Raw genomic sequence first — 19,442 nt, forward strand, 5'->3', positions numbered from 1 at the left:
CTGCTGACTGCTTACCAAGGACAACAGGTATAGAATGATGAAATCCTGACACAACTAACTTCATACTTATAGCAAAGCAACCTTTTTTTTGTCATACACAAGTGGATTAAAACTACTTAAGTCATAAACAAGTGAATTTGAAATCATATTAAATCTGTATACACAAGAATATGGACGAGTTTTGACGAAAAGTCTCAACACTAGGTAAACATTGATAATTTGGAGACACTGACCAGATACTCAAGTTCTTAGAAAGATAACTTATCCAGAGGACTATGGCAAGCATTACAGAAGATATAAGATGAAACAAGGTCCCTGCCCTCCAGGGAAGCGTAATATAGTAGAAACAGTACAAGATATGACAACAGGAGACCTAAATTCCTGTCTAACAGAAAGTCATGTCCTACATCTCATATACATTCTTTATATGTCAAAGAGAAATATAAATGGATCCTATACCACGAGGTTAAAACCTACCTAACAAGAATAAAATAATGATAGTTGAGGACATGCCAGTGAACCAGAAAAGGGATTTTCAAAATATAAGTGACTGTGGTTCCTGATCTAGTGAGGGGCCTGATGAGGAGTAAATTGCCTCTTACTCAAGCTGTGGACAAGCCTAGTGACGACTTTCAGGGCAGCGGCCCTTACTGGGTGAAGTTCCCTGTAGAAAGGGCCGCCTCCAGAAAGCGACACAGGAACAATGTGGAGGAGCAACACTTTGCTCAAGTCGGGGATACGAGATCAAGGCTACATCTCTCCCAGGCAACAAATGGCTTACAGGGCTCCTCTAGGCCTCCAGCGGGTGCGGAGACTTGGTGGCATTAGCTCCCTTTTGTATCTGGGGCTGAACCGGAGCAAAAGGTGAGTTCCTCCAGAATGGAAAAGACCTGCGGAACGCTCCTGGCTGACTAGGCTGAGACTGCACAGGTGGAGGAAGGGCGATAGATGGTTGGGCGTAGCTGTCTCTCACCCACCGGAAATGCACCTCCCTTTTCCGGTTGGGGCCAGGTTCACAGACCACGACCACAAAATGGCGGGTCGGGGTGTGGTCTCCGGTAGATAGAAGGATCAGGTGGGGGATTGCTCTTCCAAGGCTCCTACGCTCCCGAGTCTTGCCACTTCACTCGCCAGGAGTCGCGCAGTACCAACCGACACCGCCTCCCGGAGTGACGCAGGCATCAAGCGTTTCCTCCTCGGAGCAGTGGGGAGGCGTGGCGACTTTGTAATCGAGTGAGGAAGAGGGAAGTGGCGTCCACGGAGGCCAGAGCTGCGTGGAGGTAATCTAGAAGCCTGATTTTCCCTTTGGATTTGGTAATTGCAGTTGGAGAGATACCCGCCTCATGTGCCAGTTGCACCCTTTGGGGGCGGCTGCGTGGTGGTGACGGTGTGTGTGGGGGGAGATGCAGCCTTTCCCAGTTCGCGGTGGCATCATTGCCAGGCTGTGGCCGGCCTGAGAGCGGGCGGGACCTGTTTTCAGCAAGGCCGGTATTCAGGCTGCTACTTACACATCTAATCTTCGTGAGCAATCTCTTTGTACCTTATGTGCAAATATCACTTAGGGATGCTGTTAAAGCACACTGGGAGGCTGCCGGCATGCATAGGGCTGTGGGCACCCTTGTGGTGGATCCAGAAGGTGTAGCGAATTAGTGTTGGGGGATGGGGCATTAATGTCTACCACTGCACCCAGCGAAACTTTTCCCGTTTCCGCTAGCTTATGATCATATCACTGGAGAAAGGGTCATTTCAACCTCAAAAACATTAAGCTTCTGACATAAAAATATGTATGGGAGGTGTCCCTGTACCTCCTGAGCCTGGATAGGCAGCAAAGAACCAACCTTTCCTTGACTACCAATGGCATACTCGAAAGAATTTTGTTATTCTTTCTGCTAGATCACCTCTGGGAAAATCAGACTTGCAAAGCTGTCCTCAGCCTTGCTTAAAGATCTATATGACCCTGAGGAAATGTAAAGTCAGGAAAAGGGGTACCTTTACTAGACCCTTCCTGCCTCAAGAACTTTAACCGTCACCATTTCTCTTTCCTTTCTTACATTCTGACATTTGAATATCTTATAAACAAATGTAAGTTTTTCCAGTACAGTGAGCAAGAAATTTAATACACAGGTACAGATTTGCACAGTGCCCTTTATAAGTCTATGTTGACATCTGGTTGTTTAGGCGAAGGATATTTGCTGAGAGGAATAAGGTTACTTTTTCCCTGATTACTTTACTTCTTTTCTGAGCTCCCTGTCTCAGTTCTCCTGCCAGTGTTAATGCAATGGAAAGGACACTATCAAATATCCGTGAAGTAAAGGTTTCAATCTTCATAAGAAAATGAAGGGGCATAGAAGTTGTTTACCCCTGACTAAAGATGAAAGACTGGGATGATCGGTTAAAATTTAGAGAAACTCAAATATGCCCTATTTGTGAAGATGGGACAGGAAGCACACAGATTATGTATTGTGTAATCTCAAAGCTCCATTTAGCAAATGGCTGCCATTTTTTTTCACCCACCAACCTTTCCTCAACCTTTTAACAGAAAGTTGTCAATTGACATCTGTATTCTCTGAGCTGTGCTTTGTTTCAAAGTTGAGTAACAGAAAAGGAGAGAAACATACCTTCTGAAGTAATCTGTCATCATGAGTGTCCTAATACATGGCAGTTGATTTTAAGAAGGAAGAAGGACAGGAACTTTTTTGTTCATTCTCTGATAATTATAAATAGTAAGTAGTAAATATGTGTCACGTGGCTTTCATTTGATGTGTGCTTTTTTTCTCCCCTCCCTCAGTGCCCTTGGGGAGAAGATTTACTCATTGGTTTTGTACCAAATTTGACAAAGCCTCAGTTGGCAAAGGTGGTACCAGGAAGATGTCACACATAGGAGAAAAACTGTTCCTAGGGCAAATTATGATGAGACATCTGAAGGTGAATGCATGCTTATACCCACACATGGAGGCTTTGTGGGAGACTAAGGAGTCTGTGAAAGAGAGTACCCGTCAGAGTAAGAAATCCAACCCACAGATGGACAGTCTTGGTCCTGAGAGCGCTCGCCAGCACTTTCGGAACTTCTGTTATCATGAAGCACCTGGACCGCTCGAAGCTGTCAGCCATCTTCAGGAATTATGCCATCAGTGGCTAAGGCCAGAGATCCACTCAAAAGAACAGATCTTGGAACTGCTGGTGCTAGAGCAGTTCCTGACCATTCTGCCCAGGGATACCCAGAACTGGGTGCAGAGGCATCATCCACAGAGCATCAAAGAGGCTGTGGCCCTGGTGAAAGGCTTTCAGAGAGAACCTTGTGGAATAAGTAATGAGGTGAGAAGAAATATTCCTTCCATGTACAGTGAAATACAGGATAAATGTGGCTATGTCCGGGTTGGGGGCTTAATTGAGCAATGAAATAGATTAAGTAACTCTTCCATTGTTCATTTAGGACAGATAGGTAGGATCTGAAATCACAGACAATGCATCAATAGTCTACAGGTTTTGGATCTCCTGGCAGTGTTGCCTGGCCTTAGGAAAAAAAAATTTGTTTTGCCCTCTTTAGGGCCAGTGCAAATTGAGGGTGGTGGGCCTAGTCTGCCATGACCAAGGAGATAGGACTTGATTTCTTAGAAAGAGAGAAATAAAAGGCAAGAAAGAGTTGGGAAAGGGGAAGACAAAATCTGAAAAACAAACCAAAAAGGGCAGCACTTAGAGATCAAAGGAGCAAGATAGTAGCAAACAGAAATAGAAAAAAAAGAGAAATGATATGGAACGAGAAAGGCCAACAGAGAAGTGGAGCGAATCAAGATGCTGAGGGGTAATGCCCTCCGTAATGGGAACACATATCTCTGGGCCAGGAAAAGAACTTCCATTGCCCTCCCTTCGTGGTCTGTTCTTGGTTTTGCTGGTGAGTGGGGAACCAAAGTATGTCCTTGGGAGATGCCAGCATACTTCCTCTTCTCAGGAGCCCACCTTGAAGACTACAGGGCAGAACATATTTTTATTGTCTTACTACAACTGAACCGTGGAGGGAGTTAGAACGCAACTTTCCCCAATTTTTCCTTCATTCCATTTCCTTTCTCCATGAAATTATTCCTCATTCATGGAGGAATGGAAAAGCTGACTGACAAGAAAAACTTTTTATTCATTGCCTTATTTTTCAGAGAAAACTAGAAGATAGAAATCCACTCAGGCAAGGATTTAAGTCAAGGAAGTAAACCAGTGAAGGCAGTGGGAGAAACAGGCAGCCTGCCTGCACTCTGCTAATGACCTGAATTTCGACTATATGCAGAGTGGTGGAGGCTGGCTGCAGTCACAGCTTTCTTCATTTTATCCTAATTTTTCCAGATGATGTATATAGTTCTTTGTGAGAAAATGGTGGCACAATATATTTTCAGTGTTTTATTACTTCCTTTAATGTCATACACTCCCCAAATTTGGGCTCTACTCTTGTTTGTCCCTCTACTGCCATCCCAAAACTCAAATTAAATTCTGTGCTAATAAGGATGGGGATTATTTCTAGGTCACAGTCCATGACGTGGGAAAGGAGGCAGTGTTCTTGGGAGGAACAACAGTGGCCCCAGGCTTGAAGTGGAAGCCAGCAGAGCCCCAACCAATGGGTGTATTCCAGAAAGAATGTTGGAATACATACCGGGTACTGCAAGAACAGCTTGGCTGGAATACTCACAAAGAAACCCAACCTGTACATGAAAGAGGTGAGGAGCTTCATAATAATTCTCTTCTGGGAGCTGTCATAGTAATTGGTTCAGCTAGAATGTCATGGGAACTATCCAGGTGCTCCAGCATACTAGCAGTTATGATGTCTGTCAGGTGGGAGTACAATAGGTCAATGGTGGGTGAACATGAGGGTCAGTCTGATGTGCAGAAATATCCAGACCACCAAACCCTATTCACATTGTGGACCTTGCTCCTGAGAAATTTGAGAGAAGAGGATGGAACAGGGACAGGTGGGGTCATCTCGCCTATATCAGAAATGGGCTGTCAGTAGCAAAATGGGAAGAGAATTGTAAACCAGGAAAAAAATAAAAGACAAAAATGTCCCATGTTTTCTACCGTACACAGGAGGACTTGAGTCTTTCATTTTCAAACACCTGTAATTCTTGCCCAGCCCAGTGATCAACTTATTTTATGAGAGGAAAAAATTGTGGTTTTCCTTCTATTAATTTCTCCCATGAAATCTGGGGAAACAGTCAACTGGGGAACTGGTTCTATAGAGTGGTGGCTATTTGGTACTTATTTACCATGACAAAGCCACTTTGGGCAACACACACACACACACACACACGCATACACACACGAAGGTAAACCATCTTTATTGAAGGAATCCAGATGTTCTATATTTTCGAAATCAGCTCAGGATATTCATAAACAAAAAAGAAAATTGCTGGCTCTTTTCCACCCACAGCTGTGCCTGCTCAACAGATTGTAGCCTTTTCTGAGCAGAAAAGCACCCAAAACTGGAAGATGGCATCTGAGCTCATCTTACCCGAGTCCCAGGTAAGCTGTACCTTTCAGCTTTTTTGGGCAGCCTGAATATAACCTTGTCTGTGCTTTTCTCTGCTGCCCAAGACCCACAGTGCCTGGCAGGTGTTCTGAGCCATGTTAGCTCCAGATGTCCTCTAGGCAGCTAGGCTTTGCACACTGGGAATTGGGCATCTCCCAAGCTTGTTAACTAATGTCTTTGCCTCCTCCTTTTTCTGCCATCTCACTTTTCCCCCTAAATCTTATACACTTAACTTCAGTGACTAGCCTGCCATGTAATTCAGAAATGAATGATAGGACAGCCTCTGTAGTGGCAAGTACTGAACTAAAACCTATTCTCTTTAGAGTTTGTTGACATTTGAAGATGTGGCCGTGTCTTTTTCCGAGGAGGAATGGAAATTAATGAACATTACTCAGAAGATCCTCTACAATGATGTAATGCAGGAAAACTATGAGACTGTCATCTCTCTAGGTAAAGATTGTTCCTTTCCTTTGTGTAGAAGTTGAATAATCTGTCCCCAGTTAATGGGAAATGCACTCCTGTGAGAGTCCCAGTATTCCATTAGCTGGTTGGTTCTCAACTTGATGGTGTGGGGGAAAAAGAAAGGCATATCCAGATCACCTAGAGAACTTTTTACAAGTACACATCCCACTTATTTATTCTAAATAGAATTTTTGATCTATTTTATCATACTTACACCCCACCCTGCAAACCTCCTCCTCCCATATCTTGTCTATCTCAGTAAAGGGCGTCACCATTTACCCAGTTGCTCAGGCCAAAACCTCTCAGTTATCCTTTATTCTAGTTTTTCTGTTATACCCCACAACTGATCTATTAGCAAATCTTCAAAATAGATCCTGAATACAATCATGTCTCAACCTCTTCCAATCTTATCATCCTAGTCTAAGCCACCACTATCTCCAACCAAGTCTACTTCAATAGCACTGGATTCCCATTCCCCATTTGTTTTCATTGATCCTCCTTAGGTTTAGTTCTTAGCTTCCTAATTACATATTCACCCACAACCACAGTAGAGTATACAGAAGATATTGAATCTAAGATTCTGCCCATGTAAACATTTGGAGTTCATGAAAATACAAGAGTTCTTCACTCTTCCTGAAAATAGTGTAGAATTAAGATGGCAGTCCGTGACTTCAAGGTTTCATTCTTAGAACATTGTTACATTCTAAACTTAAATTGATCTATTAGAACAAGGGGAAGTACCATAGATCCAAGGTCCCCAAGAGTTCAAAGACAGTATTGGAGAGTCTCCTACAGGTAAGGGGAGACTCATGGGTAGAGGAGAAATGTTCCTTGATAGGAGGCTTTAAAGGGACTTAACATTTTTAAGATTCTGCTCCTGAATTTTTAAAAAATTTATTGGGGTGATAGTTGTTAGTAAAATTACGTAGATTTCAGATGTACAATTCTGTGTTATGTCATCTATAAATCCCATTGTGTGTTCACCACCCAGAGTCAGTTCTCCTTCCATCACCATATATTTGATCCCCTTAACCCTCATCTCCCACCCCCCACACCCCTTACCCTCTGGTAACCACTAAACGATTGTGTCTATGAGTTTTTGTTTCTCATTTGTTTGTCTTGTTCTCTTGTTGTTTTTGGTTTATATACCACATATCAGTGAAATCACATGGTTCTCTGCTTTTACTGTCTGACTTATTTCGCTTAGCATTGTACTCTCAAGATCCATCCATGTTGTCACAAATGTTCCTATATCATCTCTTCTTACCGCTGAATAGTATTCCATTGTGTATATACACCACAACTTCTTTATCCATTCATATATCGAAGGACACTTTGGTTGTTTCCATGTCTTGGCCACCATAAACAAAGCTGCAGTGAACATTGGAGCACACATGTCTTTATGTATAAATGTTTTCAGATTTTTTTGGTAGATACCCAGGAGAGGGATTGCTGGGTCATATGGTAATTCTATTCGTAATTTTTTGAGGAACCTTCACACTGCCTTCCATAACTGCTGCACCAGTCTGCATTCCCACCAACAGTGTATGAGGGTTCCTTTTTCTCCACAGCTTCTCCAACACTTGTTACTCTTTGTCTTGTTGATGATAGCCATTCTGACTGGGGTGAGGTAATATCTCATTGTGGTTTTGATTTGCATTTCTCTGATGATTAGTAATGTTGAGCATTTTTTCATACGTTTATTTGCCGTTTGTATGTCCTCTTTGGAGAAATGTCTATTCAGGTCCTCTGCCCATTTTTCAATTGTGTTGTTTGTTTTTTTGTTGTTGAGTTGCATGAGTTCCTTGTATATTTTGGATACTAGCCCCTTATTGGAGGCACTGTTTGCAAAAATCTTCTCCCATTCAGTGGGTTGCCTCTTTATTTTGTCGATGGTTTGTTTTGCTGTGCAGAAGCTTTTAAGTTTCATATAGTCCAATTCGTTTATTTTAGCTTTTACTTCCATTGCCTTTGGAGTCAAATTCATAAAATGCTCTTTGAACCCAAGATCCATAAGTTTAGTACCTATGTTTTCTTCTACGCAGTTTATTGTGTCAGGTCTTCTGCTTAAGTCTTTGATCCATTTTGAATTAATTTTGGTACATGGTGACAGATAGCAGTCCAGTTTCATTCTTTTGCACGTGGCTATCCAATTCTCCCAGCACCATCTATTGGAGATGCTGTCTTTCCTCCATTGTAAGTTTTTAGCTTCTTTGTCTAAAATTATCTGTCCATATTTATGGGGGTTTATTTCTGGGTTCTCAATTCCATTCCATTGGTCTATGTGTCTGTTTTTCTGCCAATACCATGCTGTTTTGATTATTGTAGCCCTGTAGTACAAGCTAAAGTCAGGGAGTGTGATACCTCCAGTATTGTTCTTTTTTCTTAAGATTGGTTTGGCTTCTCGGGGTCTTTTGTGGTTCCAAACAAATCTGATGATTTTTTGTTCTATTTCTTTAAAAAATGCCATTGGGATTTTAATGGGGATTGCATTAAATCTGTATATTGCTTTGGGTAATATGGCCATTTTAACTATGTTGATTCTTCCAATCCATGAGCACGGAATGTCTTTCCATTTCTTTGTGTCTTCTTCAATTTCTTTCAAAAATGTCATAGTTTTCAGCATATAGATCCTTCACATCCTTGGTTAAGTTTATTCCTAGGTATTTTATTCTTTTTGCTGCAATTGCAAAAGGAAATGTTTTTTGTATTTCTTTTTCTGAAATTTCATTGTTAGTGTATAGGAATGCAATGGACTTTTGTACATTGATTTTGTAGCCAGCAATTTACTGTATTCGTTGATTGTTTCTAATAGCTTTTTGGTGGAGTCTTTAGGGTTTTCTATATATAGCATCATGTCATCTGCAAAGAGTGATAATTTAGCTTCTTCATTCCCAATTTGGATGCCTTTTATTTCTTTCTCTTGCCTGATTGCTCTGGCAAGGACTTCCAACACTATGTTGAAAAGCAGAGGTGATAGGGGACAGCCCTGTCGTGTTTCTGAACATAGAGCAAAGGGCTTCAGTTTTTCACCATTAATTATGAGAATAGCTGAGGGCTTGTCATATATGGCCTTTATTATGTTAAGGTATTTTCCTTCTATACCTATTTTATTAAGTGTTTTAATCATCAATGGATGTTGTATCTTGTCAAATGCTTTTTCTGCATCAATTGATATAATCATATGATTTTTGTCCTTTATTTTGTTTATCTGTTGTATCACATTGATGGATTTGCGGATGTTGAACCATCCTTGTGCCCCGTGGATGAACCCCACTTGGTCATGATGAATAATCTTTTTAATGCATTGTTGTATTCGATTTGCTAGAATTTTGCTTAGGATTTTTGCCTCTGTATTCATCAGAGATATTGATCTGTAGTTTTCTTTTTTTGTGTTGTCCTTACCAGGTTTTTGGTATCAGGGTAATGTTGGCCTCATAAAATGAGTTAGGGAGTACTGTCTCTTCTTCAATTTTTTGGAAGAGTTTGAGCAGGATTGGTATTAGATCCTCTTTGAAGGTTTGGTAGAATTCACTAGTGAAGCCGTCTGGTCCTGGACTTTTGCTTTTAGGAAGGTTTTGGATGACTGATTCAGTTTCGTTACCGGTGATCGGTCTGTTTAGATTTCCAGTTCTCCATGGTTCAGCCTTGGAAGGCTATATGTTTCTAAGAACTTGTCCATTTCTTCTAGGTTATTGAATTTGGTGGCATATAGTCCTTCATGGTATTCTTGGATGATCCTTTGTATTTCTGTGGTGTCCGTGATAACTTCCCCTTTTTCATTTCTGATTTTGTGAATTAGTGTCTTCTCTCTTTTTATCTTAGGGAGTCTAGCCAAGGGTTTGTCAATTTTGTTAATCTTTTCAAAGAACCATCTCTTTGTCACATTAATTTTTCTGTTTTTTTGTTCTCTATTTCATTTAGTTCTGCTCTGATTTTTGTTATTTCCTTTCTTCTGCTGACCTTGGGTTTCACTTGTTCTTCTTTTTCTAGTTCTTTAAGGTGTAACATGAGGTTATTTATTTTTTTCTTGTATCTTGAGAGAGGCCTGTAATGATGTAAATTTCCCTCTTAAAAGTTTCACTGCATCCCAAAAATTTTGGTAGGATGTAATTTCATTGTCATTTGTGTCTATGAATCTTTTGATCTCTAATTTCTTCTTTGACCTAGTCGTTCTTCAAAGTATGTTGTTTAATCTCCATGTATTTGTGTTTTTTCCTGCTTTCCTTTTGCAGTTGATATCCAATTTCAAAGCCTTGTGATCAGAGAATATGCTTGGTATCATTTCAATATTCTTAAATTTGCTGAGGGTGATTTTATGTCTCAGTATATGATCTATCCTGGAGACTGTTCCATGTACACTAGAAAAGAATGTATAGTCTGATGTTTTAGGATGAAGTGCTCTATATATGTCAGTTATGTCCATTTCCTCTAATGTGTCGTTTAGGGCTGCTATTTCATTATTTATTTTCTGTTTGGATGATCTATCCATAGCTGTCAATGATGTATTTAAGTCCCCTAGTATAATTATGTTTTAGTCAATTTCTCCCTTTAGTTCTGTTAGTAGTTGCTTGGTATATTTCAGTGTTCCCTGATTGGGGGCATAAATATTGATGACTGTTATGTCTTCTTGTTGTATAGTCCCCTTCACCATAATGAAATGTTCATCTTTGTCTCTTGTTATCTTTTTCACCCTGAAGTCTGTTTCATCTGATATCATTATGGCTACACTTGATTTTCTCTGGGTAGCATTTGCTTGGAGTGTCAATTTCCACCCTTTCCCTTTGAGTCTATGCTTGTCCTTGTAGCTGAGATGTGTCTCTTGGAGACAGCATATGGTTGGGTTTAGTTTTTTGATCCAGTCTGCTGCTCTGTGCCTTTTTATTGGTGAGTTCAGTCCGTTTACATTTAGGGTAATTATTGATATGTAAGGATTTCCTGTCATTCTATCTTTAGTTTTCTGGTAAGGCTGTGTCTCCATTGTTTCTTTGCCTTTTTGTTTGTCTTGTTCTTTTGTTGTTTTTGGTTTATATACCACATATCAGTGAAATCACATGGTTCTCTGCTTTTTCTGTCTGACTTGTTTCGCTCAGCATTACTCTCTCAAGATCCATCCATGTTGTCACAAATGTTCCTATATCATCTTTTCTTACCGCCGAATAGTATTCCATTGTGTATATATACCACAACTTTTTTATCCATTCATCTATCGAAGGACATGTTGGTTGTTTCCATGTCTTGGCCACCGTAAACAAAGCTGCAATGAACAATCCCTGCCTTTTTGTTATTGTCTGTTATTTCTTTGTGGTGGTATTCTATGATGTTTCCCTCTGTTTCTTCTTTTATTACAGTATGTATTTCAGTTCTGGATTTTTTTTGAGTGGTTACCTTTAAGTTTATGTAAAATAAAGTTTTATATTTAGAGTATTCTATTTTCTTCAGCACACTTACTTTCTCCATTCCCATATTCCAGTTCAGGCCTTTACTCTCCCCCTTTTTATGTTTGGTTGCCACAGATTGTCCCTGTTGATGGTGGTCGAATAGTCTCCTTTAGTATTTCTTGTACTGCAGGTCGTGTATTAGAAAATTCCCTCAGCTTCTGTATGTCTGGAAAGGTCTTTATTCCTCCTTCATATCTAAAGGATATCTTTGCTGGATATATTATTCTTGGCTCATAATTTCTCTCTTTCAATAGTTTGAATATTTGGTTCCACTCCCTCCTGGCTTGTAGAGTTTCTGCTGAAAAATCTGATGATAATCTAATGGGCTTTCCTTTGTAGGTTACCGTCATTTTTTTCCTGGCTGCCTTGAGGATTCTTTCTTTGTCGTTGATTGTAGACAGCTTCAATACAATGTGCCTTGGAGAAGGCCTGTTGGGATTGAGGTAATTAGGTGTTCAATGTGCTTCTTCGATTCGAGGATCCAGTTCTGTCCACAAGTTTCGAAGTTCTCACCAATAATTTGTTTGAATATATTCTCTGTTCCCTTCTCTCTTTCTTCTCCTTCTGGTATGCCCATTATTCTTATGTTGCTCTTTCTGATGGAGTCAGAAAGTTCTTGTAGAGTTCTTTCATTTCTTTTAAGTCTCAAGTCTCTTTCTTCTTCCATCTGTGTAATTTCCAGGTTTCTATCTTCGATGTCACTGATTCTTTCCTCCATCTGGTAAACTCTACTACCTAAGCTGGTTATTTCATTCTTAATTTCTTCTATTGAGTTCTTAATCTCCAGAAATTCTATTTGTTTTGTTTTTTTAAAATTTCAATCTCTTTGGTAAAATGTTCATGTTGTTCTTTGATTGTGTTTCTGAGTTCATTAAACTGCCATTCTGTGTTTTCTTGCATCTCGTTGAGTTTTTTCAGAACTGCAATCTTGAATTCTCTGTCATTTAAGTCACATATTTGCATATCTTTAAGTTCCTTTTCTGGAGACTTTTCACACTCTTTATGAGCTGTCTTGTTGCCTTGGTTATTGATGGCAATTACTGATTTATTATTTCTCTTCCTAGACATCTACAGGAGTGGCTTCTGCAACAGGTTGATAGGAAGAGGTCTTTCTTTTGTTTTCCAGTACTTTTTGGTAGAATGTTTTATTTTCTCTTCGACAGCAGCCTTTTTTTTTCTCTCTCACACGTTAGTGCTGTTTTCTCTGCACTATTCCAGCTTCTCACACAATGGGGGGATTCCCTGGGAGATGGGCTTCTCCTCTGGTAATAGTTCGCCTGGGTTACAGGGCACAGTGTCCATGTGGGTGTTCGGAGAGCTTTTGAAGTTCCAAAGCTCTTCCTGCACCAGATTCAGAGCTGGTTTGTTTCAGCAGTTCTGTTTAGTCCTGCAGGGATCCCCCCAGATAGGTGGGGCCAGGGTTGGGGTGAGTTGTGAGAGGTGGTCCAGAGCAATGGCAGCGACCACCACCACAGCTGGTTCTGCTTCCACAGCTCCCTCCCCTTTGCGGGAACTAATTGGGCTGCGAATCTGTGTCTGTGGTCCACAGTTCTCAGAATAGCAAATATTCTGTTGTTTTGATCTGACACTGCTACTGTTCTGTTTCTAGCACCGGGCAGGTGCGGGCGGGAGGAGCTCTGGGAGGGTAGGGAGGGGGCGGGTAGTCTCAGTGCCTATGGCTTCCGTTCTCTGCTCTGCAGTGAGGGCTTATACCACCGTTTTCAGCCTTCATCCCTCAGTCTTTTCTCCGAGGTCTCTGCCGTGAGCATTGGGTTCCGCCGTGTTATATGCTGCCCCCTCAGCCCTGTGGGCCATAAGCGGAGCCCTAGCAGTCCGAGTTCTTCCCTCTCCCGCAGCTGCGGTAGTTCCGGGAAGCAGCGAGCTCGGAGCACTGAGCTAGGTCTGTGTCCTGTGCCCGCGCGGCTCTGGCTCAGTCTCCACACTTCTCCCTTCCCTCCTCCCCCTCTCACACGATTCGCCCACCTTTCGGTGAATTCAGTAGTGGGCCTCTTCGTCTTACCTGTCTGCTGTGCAGGGCGTTCTTTTTGGAGTTATTGTTGTTTGATTAGTTGTAAATTCCGGGGGAGCTTTACAGAGGCTCACCTGATGCCGCCATTTTGATGACGTTCTCTGCTCCTGTATTTTAAATTGAACTTTTTATTGAGGTAATTGTGGATTCACCTGCAGATTTAAAATGTAATACAAAGAGAACCCATGTACACTACCTAGTTTCCCTCAGTAACTTTTGCAAAAATGTCATATGATACAATAACCAGAATATTGATGTTGATATAATCCACTTACCTTACTCATTTTTCCTATTTTACTTGTGTTTGTTTATGTGTATGTGTGTGTATTTAGTTCTGTAAGGGTTTGTCACATGTGTAGATTTGTGTATTCATTACCACAGTCAAGGTACTAGACGGTTACATTACCACAAGGATTCCTTCTGTTGCCCTTTTATAACTATACATACTTCCCTCCTACACCCCACCCCATCTGATCACCAACCCATGCCAACCACTAACCTGTTCTACATGGCTGAAATTTTGCCATTTCAGTAATATTATATGAATAGAATGTAAAGTATAAAACCTTTTGAGATGAACTTTTCTCATTCAGAATTACTCCCAGGAAATTAAGTCCTTCTTACTGCTACATAGCATTGCATAGTATTGATATACCACAGTTTGTTTAACCACTCACCCATTGAAAGATATCTTTACTGTCTTCAGTTTTTGGCTTTTGTGAATAAAGCTGCCATGAACATTCATGTACAGGATTTTCTGTAGAGATAAGTTTTCATTTCTCTGGGAGTGAAAGTTTTCATTTCTGCTTTAAGAGTGCAATTGCTAGTTCATATGTAATTGCGTGTTTAATTTTATAAGAACTTGCTAAACTGTTTTCCATAGTGGATATACCATTTTACATTTCCACCAGCAATGGATGAGTGATCCGGTTACCCCACATCCTTGCCAGTGTTTAGTATTGTTTTTTTTTTGTTTGTTTGTTTTTTGTGTGTTTTTTTTTGCCATTCTGATAGATATGTCCTTGTGATTTGTATTTCCCTAATAGCTAATGATGTTTTATAGCTTTTTCATGTACTTATTTGCGGTCTCTACATTCTCTTCAGTGAGATGTCTTTTGCCATATTTTAATCGAATTGTTTTTTAACTGTTGAGTGTTGAGAGTTCTTTATATGTTCTAGATTCTAGTGCATTGTCAGATAATGTGGTTTGCAAATAGTTTCTGCAGGTCTGTATATTGTCTTTTTATGCTCTTCCCATGAGCTTCCACAGAGTAAAATTTTTTAATTTTGATAAGACCAATTTTTATTTGTTTTCTTTTATAGATTGTATTTTTTTGGTGTAAAGCCTAGAACTCTGATGAGCCCTAGATCTGTAAAATTTTCTCCTATGTTTTCTTTTTGTAAAAGTTTTATAGTTTTACTTTAAGTGTATGATCCATTTTGAGTTATTATATAAAGTGTGATGTTAGGTTGAGGTTTATTTTTCTGCCTATGGAGGTCTAATTGCTTTGGCCTCATTTGTTGAAAAGGCTATCCTTCCTCCATTGAATTGCTTTTGCATTTTTGTCAAAGATCAATTGGGCATATTTGTGTATATCTGCCCTGTTCCATTGAGCTATGTGTCTATCCCTCTGTCAATATCGCGCTGTCTTGATTATTGTAGCTATGTAATATAGTAAGCTTTAATATTTATAAGGTAGAGTGATTCTTCCCACTTTATTCTTTGTTGTCAAGATAAAATTTTATTTTAGCTATTCTAGAGCCTGTGCCTTTCCATGTAAATTTTAGAGTAAGCTTATCTATGTTTACAAGAAACTTTGTTGAGATTTTGCTAGAAATTACTTTAAACCTATATATTAGTTTGAAGAGGATTGATGTCTTTGCTATGTTGATTTTTCCAATCAGTGAACATAGTATGTCTCTATATTTAGGTCTTCTTTGATGTCTTTCATCAAGTTTTTATGATCTTCAGTATATAGATCTTCTACATGTTCTGTTATTATAAATAGTATTATTTTCAATTTTGGTTTCTACATGTTCATCATTCTTACATAGTAATGCCATTGATTTTGTGTTTTGATATTGTATCCTATGAACCTACTGAACTCATTTATTCTAGGAGTTTCTTTTTTTTGTAGATTCCTTGAGATTTTTATATATAGACAATTACATAATCTGCAATGCCTTTTATTTCTTTTTCTTAGGTTATTGTAATAGCTCCAACTTCCAGTATCATGTTGAATATGAGTGATGAGTGTATACATCCTTGCCTTGTTTCCAGTTTTCATGACAACATTAAATCTTTCACCATTACCTATGATATTAGTAGGGTTTTTGTTTATAGTCTTTATCATGTCTATGTAATTCCTAATTTTCTTAGTGTGTTTATCATGAATGGATTTGGGATTTGTCAAATACTTTTCTGTGTCAGTTAATAGGAGTGTGATCTTTCAGAGCTTTTTGATAAGGTGGGTTATGTTGATCAATTTCAAATGTTGAACCAGCTTTGCATGCCTGCAGTACATCTTACTTGATCATGGTATATAATTCTTACATATTGTTATATTCAGTTTGCCAATGTTTTGTTTAGAATTTTTTCATTTAAGTTCAGGGGAGATATTAGTCTGTAGTTTTCTTTTTTAGTGTATGGTCTTTGTATGATTTCGCTATCAGGGTAATACTGGCCTTATAGTAAAAGTTGGGTAGTATGTCCTCTTTTCTGGAAGAGATTATACAAAATTGGTGTTAATTCTTTAAGTATTTGGCAGAATCTTCCAGTAACATCATATGGACCTGGAGATTTCTTTTTTTCTGGAAGCTTTTTGATTATGAATTCAATTTCTGTAATGATAATAGTGCTATTCAGATTATCTATCTTATGTTGGTTGAACTCTGACAGTTTATAGTTTTGAGGGATTGGTCCATTTTTCCTAATTTTTAAAATCCATGAACATAAAGTTGTTTACAGTACTTCCTTATTATCTTTTTAATTACTGCACAATATATAGTGATATACCCAATTTCCTTCCTGATATTGGTGATTTATGTCTTTCTTTTATTTTTGTCATTCGTGATAGAGGTTTATCAATTTTATTTTATTGTTTTGAAGAACAAGCTTTCGTTTGATTGTGATTTCTATTCTGATATTTATTATTTGCTTTCTTCAACTTGCTTTGGGTTTATTTTGCTTTTTATCTGGTTTCTTGAGGTAGAAACTTAGATTATTGATTTGAGACCTTTCCCCTTTTCTGTTGTAAGCTTTTATGGCTATACATCTTCCTCTGAGCACTTCTTTATCTTCATTCCACATATTTTTACATAGTATAATTTCATTTTCATTCAACTACGTATTTTTAAATTTTCTTTGAAACGTTCTCTTTGAACCATGGATTATTTAGGAGTATATTGTTTAATTTCATGTATTTTTAGATTTTCCTGTCACCTTTCTGTTTTTTTAAATTCTAGTCTGATTCCATTTTTGTTAGATTGCCTTTTCTCAAGTTGTGATTTTTTTGAGTTCTTGGTCTAATGGGTGATTTTGTATTGTATCCTGATCATTTTGTTTATTATGTTAGGAGAGTCTGGGTCCTATTTAAATATTTTAATTTAATGGGCAATCACCCTACTTTAGTTTTAGCACAAAGGTTCTTTCCTACTTTTGTGGGATATGCTTCCAGTGACAGTTTAATTTTCAGAGCCCTTATGGTGTTTCCCTGGTTTATGTGGTACTGCTAAGGCTCCCATGTGTTCCTGCTTATGCTCCCTGAGGGTAAGGAAGGCATTTATTTACAGGCCAGCATGTCTCTCAGTGGGAATGGGGAGTGTCAGACCCACAGAGAAAGAGGCTTCCTGGGCCGAGCCACTTGTGCCTAGGTACCGCTTTCTACTTTTACTTCTACTTTCTACTTCTGCCTGCCCACTTTGGTGTCTCCTACCATGTTTCCCCGAAAATAAGACCTAGGTGGACAATCAGCTCTAATGTGTCTTTTGGAGCAAAAATTAATATAAGCAATAATTAATATATATTATTTTACTATAAGACCTGGTCCAATATAATGTAATAATATAATATAATATGATAATTAATATGATATGATATAGTGTAATATAATACCGGGTATTATCAGTATTATAATATAATACTGATTGTCCGGTGAGGTCTTATTTTGGGGGAAACAGGGTAATGGGTTCTGATGTTGTCAGAAGTTTTCCCATTCAGACTGGGGAGGGAATAAGCTTATTTCGGCAGCCTTCTGTTGCTAGGTTGAGAGTTAGGAAACACTAGATCTGGGTTGCCTTCTTCTGTTGGGTGTGGGATGTAAGACAACTTATTCTTCTAGTCCTGGGGTCCCAAACCATTTTGCCTTGTTTTTCACTACTTTTTAGAATTTTCTCTTCATTATGTCTTATATTCTTTAATGCATTTGTTGTTGGGCCTAGCAGGGAAGATCAGGGAAAAATGGGCCTATGCAATTTTGTCCAGGTTGGACCAGAAAAAAACTTGTTCCTCTATTTTTTTTTAAGCAGTCATCATTGTATTTTCCCGTCATTCCTAGTTTTCTTGTTCTGGGACACAGATGGCTAATTTTTGTGTTTATTCCAACAGGGTTAAAGCTCAAAAATGACACTGGAAATGACCAACCTATATCTACTTCTACATTAGAAATGCAAGCATCAGGATGCAAAGTATTGAGAAAGGCCAGAATGAAAGTTGCCCAGAAAACAACTGGCAAAGAAAATCATGGTGGCACACACAAGGTACAGAAACGGCCTCGAGCTTTTATAGGGAAGAAAAGAAAGAAACTTTCAACTTGTAAACAAGAGCTTCCAAAACGTATGGATCTTCACAGGAAAGGCCATGCAGGAGAGAAACCTTTTAAATGTCAGGAATGTGAAAAAGGCTTCAGAGTTAGCTCTGACCTTATTAAGCACCAGAGAATTCACACTGAAGAGAAACCCTATAAATGTCACCAATGTGATAAGAGGTTTAGATGGAGTTCAGATCTTAACAAGCACTTAATGGCACACCAAGGAATAAAACCATATAGATGCTCATGGTGTGGGAAAAGCTTCAGTCATAACACAAATCTACATACACACCTAAGAATTCACACAGGAGAGAAGCCCTTTAAATGTCATGAATGTGGGAAAAGATTCATTCAGAACTCACACCTTATTAAACACCAGAGAACCCACACAGGTGAGCAGCCTTATTCCTGTAGCATATGCAGGAGAAACTTTAGCAGGCGGTCAAGCCTTCTTAGACACCAGAAGCTCCACAGGAGAAGGGAATCGTGTCCAGTGTCTCCAGTCTGAAGAAAGTCACCATGTGGAGCTTGGCCCTAAGAGGTGATGAAAGAATACAAAATTTTGAGGTGCCTGATGATAGGAGTCTGTCATCAACAGAAAGTTTGGGAGGGGTACATGTCATGCTTCACATAAATGAATGTAAGCTGTTTCTCATTCAGCATTGTTTCTTCAGTGCCTAGCACAAGACTGTTGAGTACTTTATAAATAAAAGAATGAAAATATAGCTATCATATATCTATAGTTATCTATTTATGTATCTGTCTGGTTACTCAGCTTCCCCATCCTCAGTGATCTGAATTCTTCAGGTATCAGATGCTCAGCAAATATATGATGGCCATTAGTTTTGCTCTCCTTCTTAGGAGAGATGGAAAATAAGAGTATTCAGGTTCTTTATGGCTATTATTCTGTCTGCATGAACAAGCGAGTCCAGGGCTCAGAGAACTTTATTCTGGAACAGGAAGACAGGATTCACTGTTTGCCCTAGGAGAAGTGCCCCCCATTCTAGTTGCCTCTCTCCTGAGCACCCACTACTGAAGTGTTTCCTGTCAAGGAATTCCAGGCCACAAGCGAAGCCTGAATGCCAAAACAGACCTAGGGACTTACAAATACTTGGTATCTCTCCTCTGGCTGGTCTTCTCAACACCGAGGTATATAGAATGAAATGGTGAAGGAGGCAGTCTGGGCCCTCATT

General features: G+C 39.3%; 1 protein-coding gene across 2 annotated transcripts; it reads left to right on the forward strand.

The window, feature by feature from the left end:
• Window positions 1-1,015: 1,015 nt before the first annotated feature.
• Window positions 1,016-18,983, forward strand: ZNF75D (zinc finger protein 75D). Of its 2 annotated transcripts, none has more exons than XM_019719895.3 (6): window positions 1,016-1,314; window positions 2,789-3,315; window positions 4,508-4,700; window positions 5,411-5,502; window positions 5,833-5,959; window positions 18,048-18,983. In XM_019719895.3, the coding sequence occupies exons 2-6, from the start codon at window positions 2,869-2,871 to the stop codon at window positions 18,755-18,757; spliced, it is 1,569 nt and encodes a 522-aa protein (XP_019575454.2). In that variant the 5' UTR covers window positions 1,016-1,314; window positions 2,789-2,868; the 3' UTR covers window positions 18,758-18,983. The 2 variants fall into 2 exon arrangements, with proteins under 2 accessions (XP_019575454.2, XP_019575455.2); XM_019719896.3 differs by having other exon boundaries at window positions 1,016-1,280.
• Window positions 18,984-19,442: the final 459 nt, after the last annotated feature.

This window comes from Rhinolophus sinicus, chromosome 18 (genome assembly GCF_057876585.1).
Source record: "Rhinolophus sinicus isolate RSI-liver-muscle chromosome 18, RSI-T2T, whole genome shotgun sequence".
NCBI classification, from domain to species: Eukaryota; Metazoa; Chordata; class Mammalia; order Chiroptera; family Rhinolophidae; genus Rhinolophus; species Rhinolophus sinicus.

What these genes read in the sequence shown, in the direction of transcription:
- ZNF75D (XM_019719895.3), top strand. Translation starts at nt 2,869, where the DNA reads ATGTCACACATAGGAGAAAAACTGTTCCTAGGGCAAATTATGATGAGA. An exon ending in CTTGTGGAATAAGTAATGAG is followed by an intron (nt 3,316 to 4,507) that starts GTGAGAAGAAAT and finishes GATTATTTCTAG; the next exon opens with GTCACAGTCCATGACGTGGG. An exon ending in TGAGACTGTCATCTCTCTAG is followed by an intron (nt 5,960 to 18,047) that starts GTAAAGATTGTT and finishes TTATTCCAACAG; the next exon opens with GGTTAAAGCTCAAAAATGAC.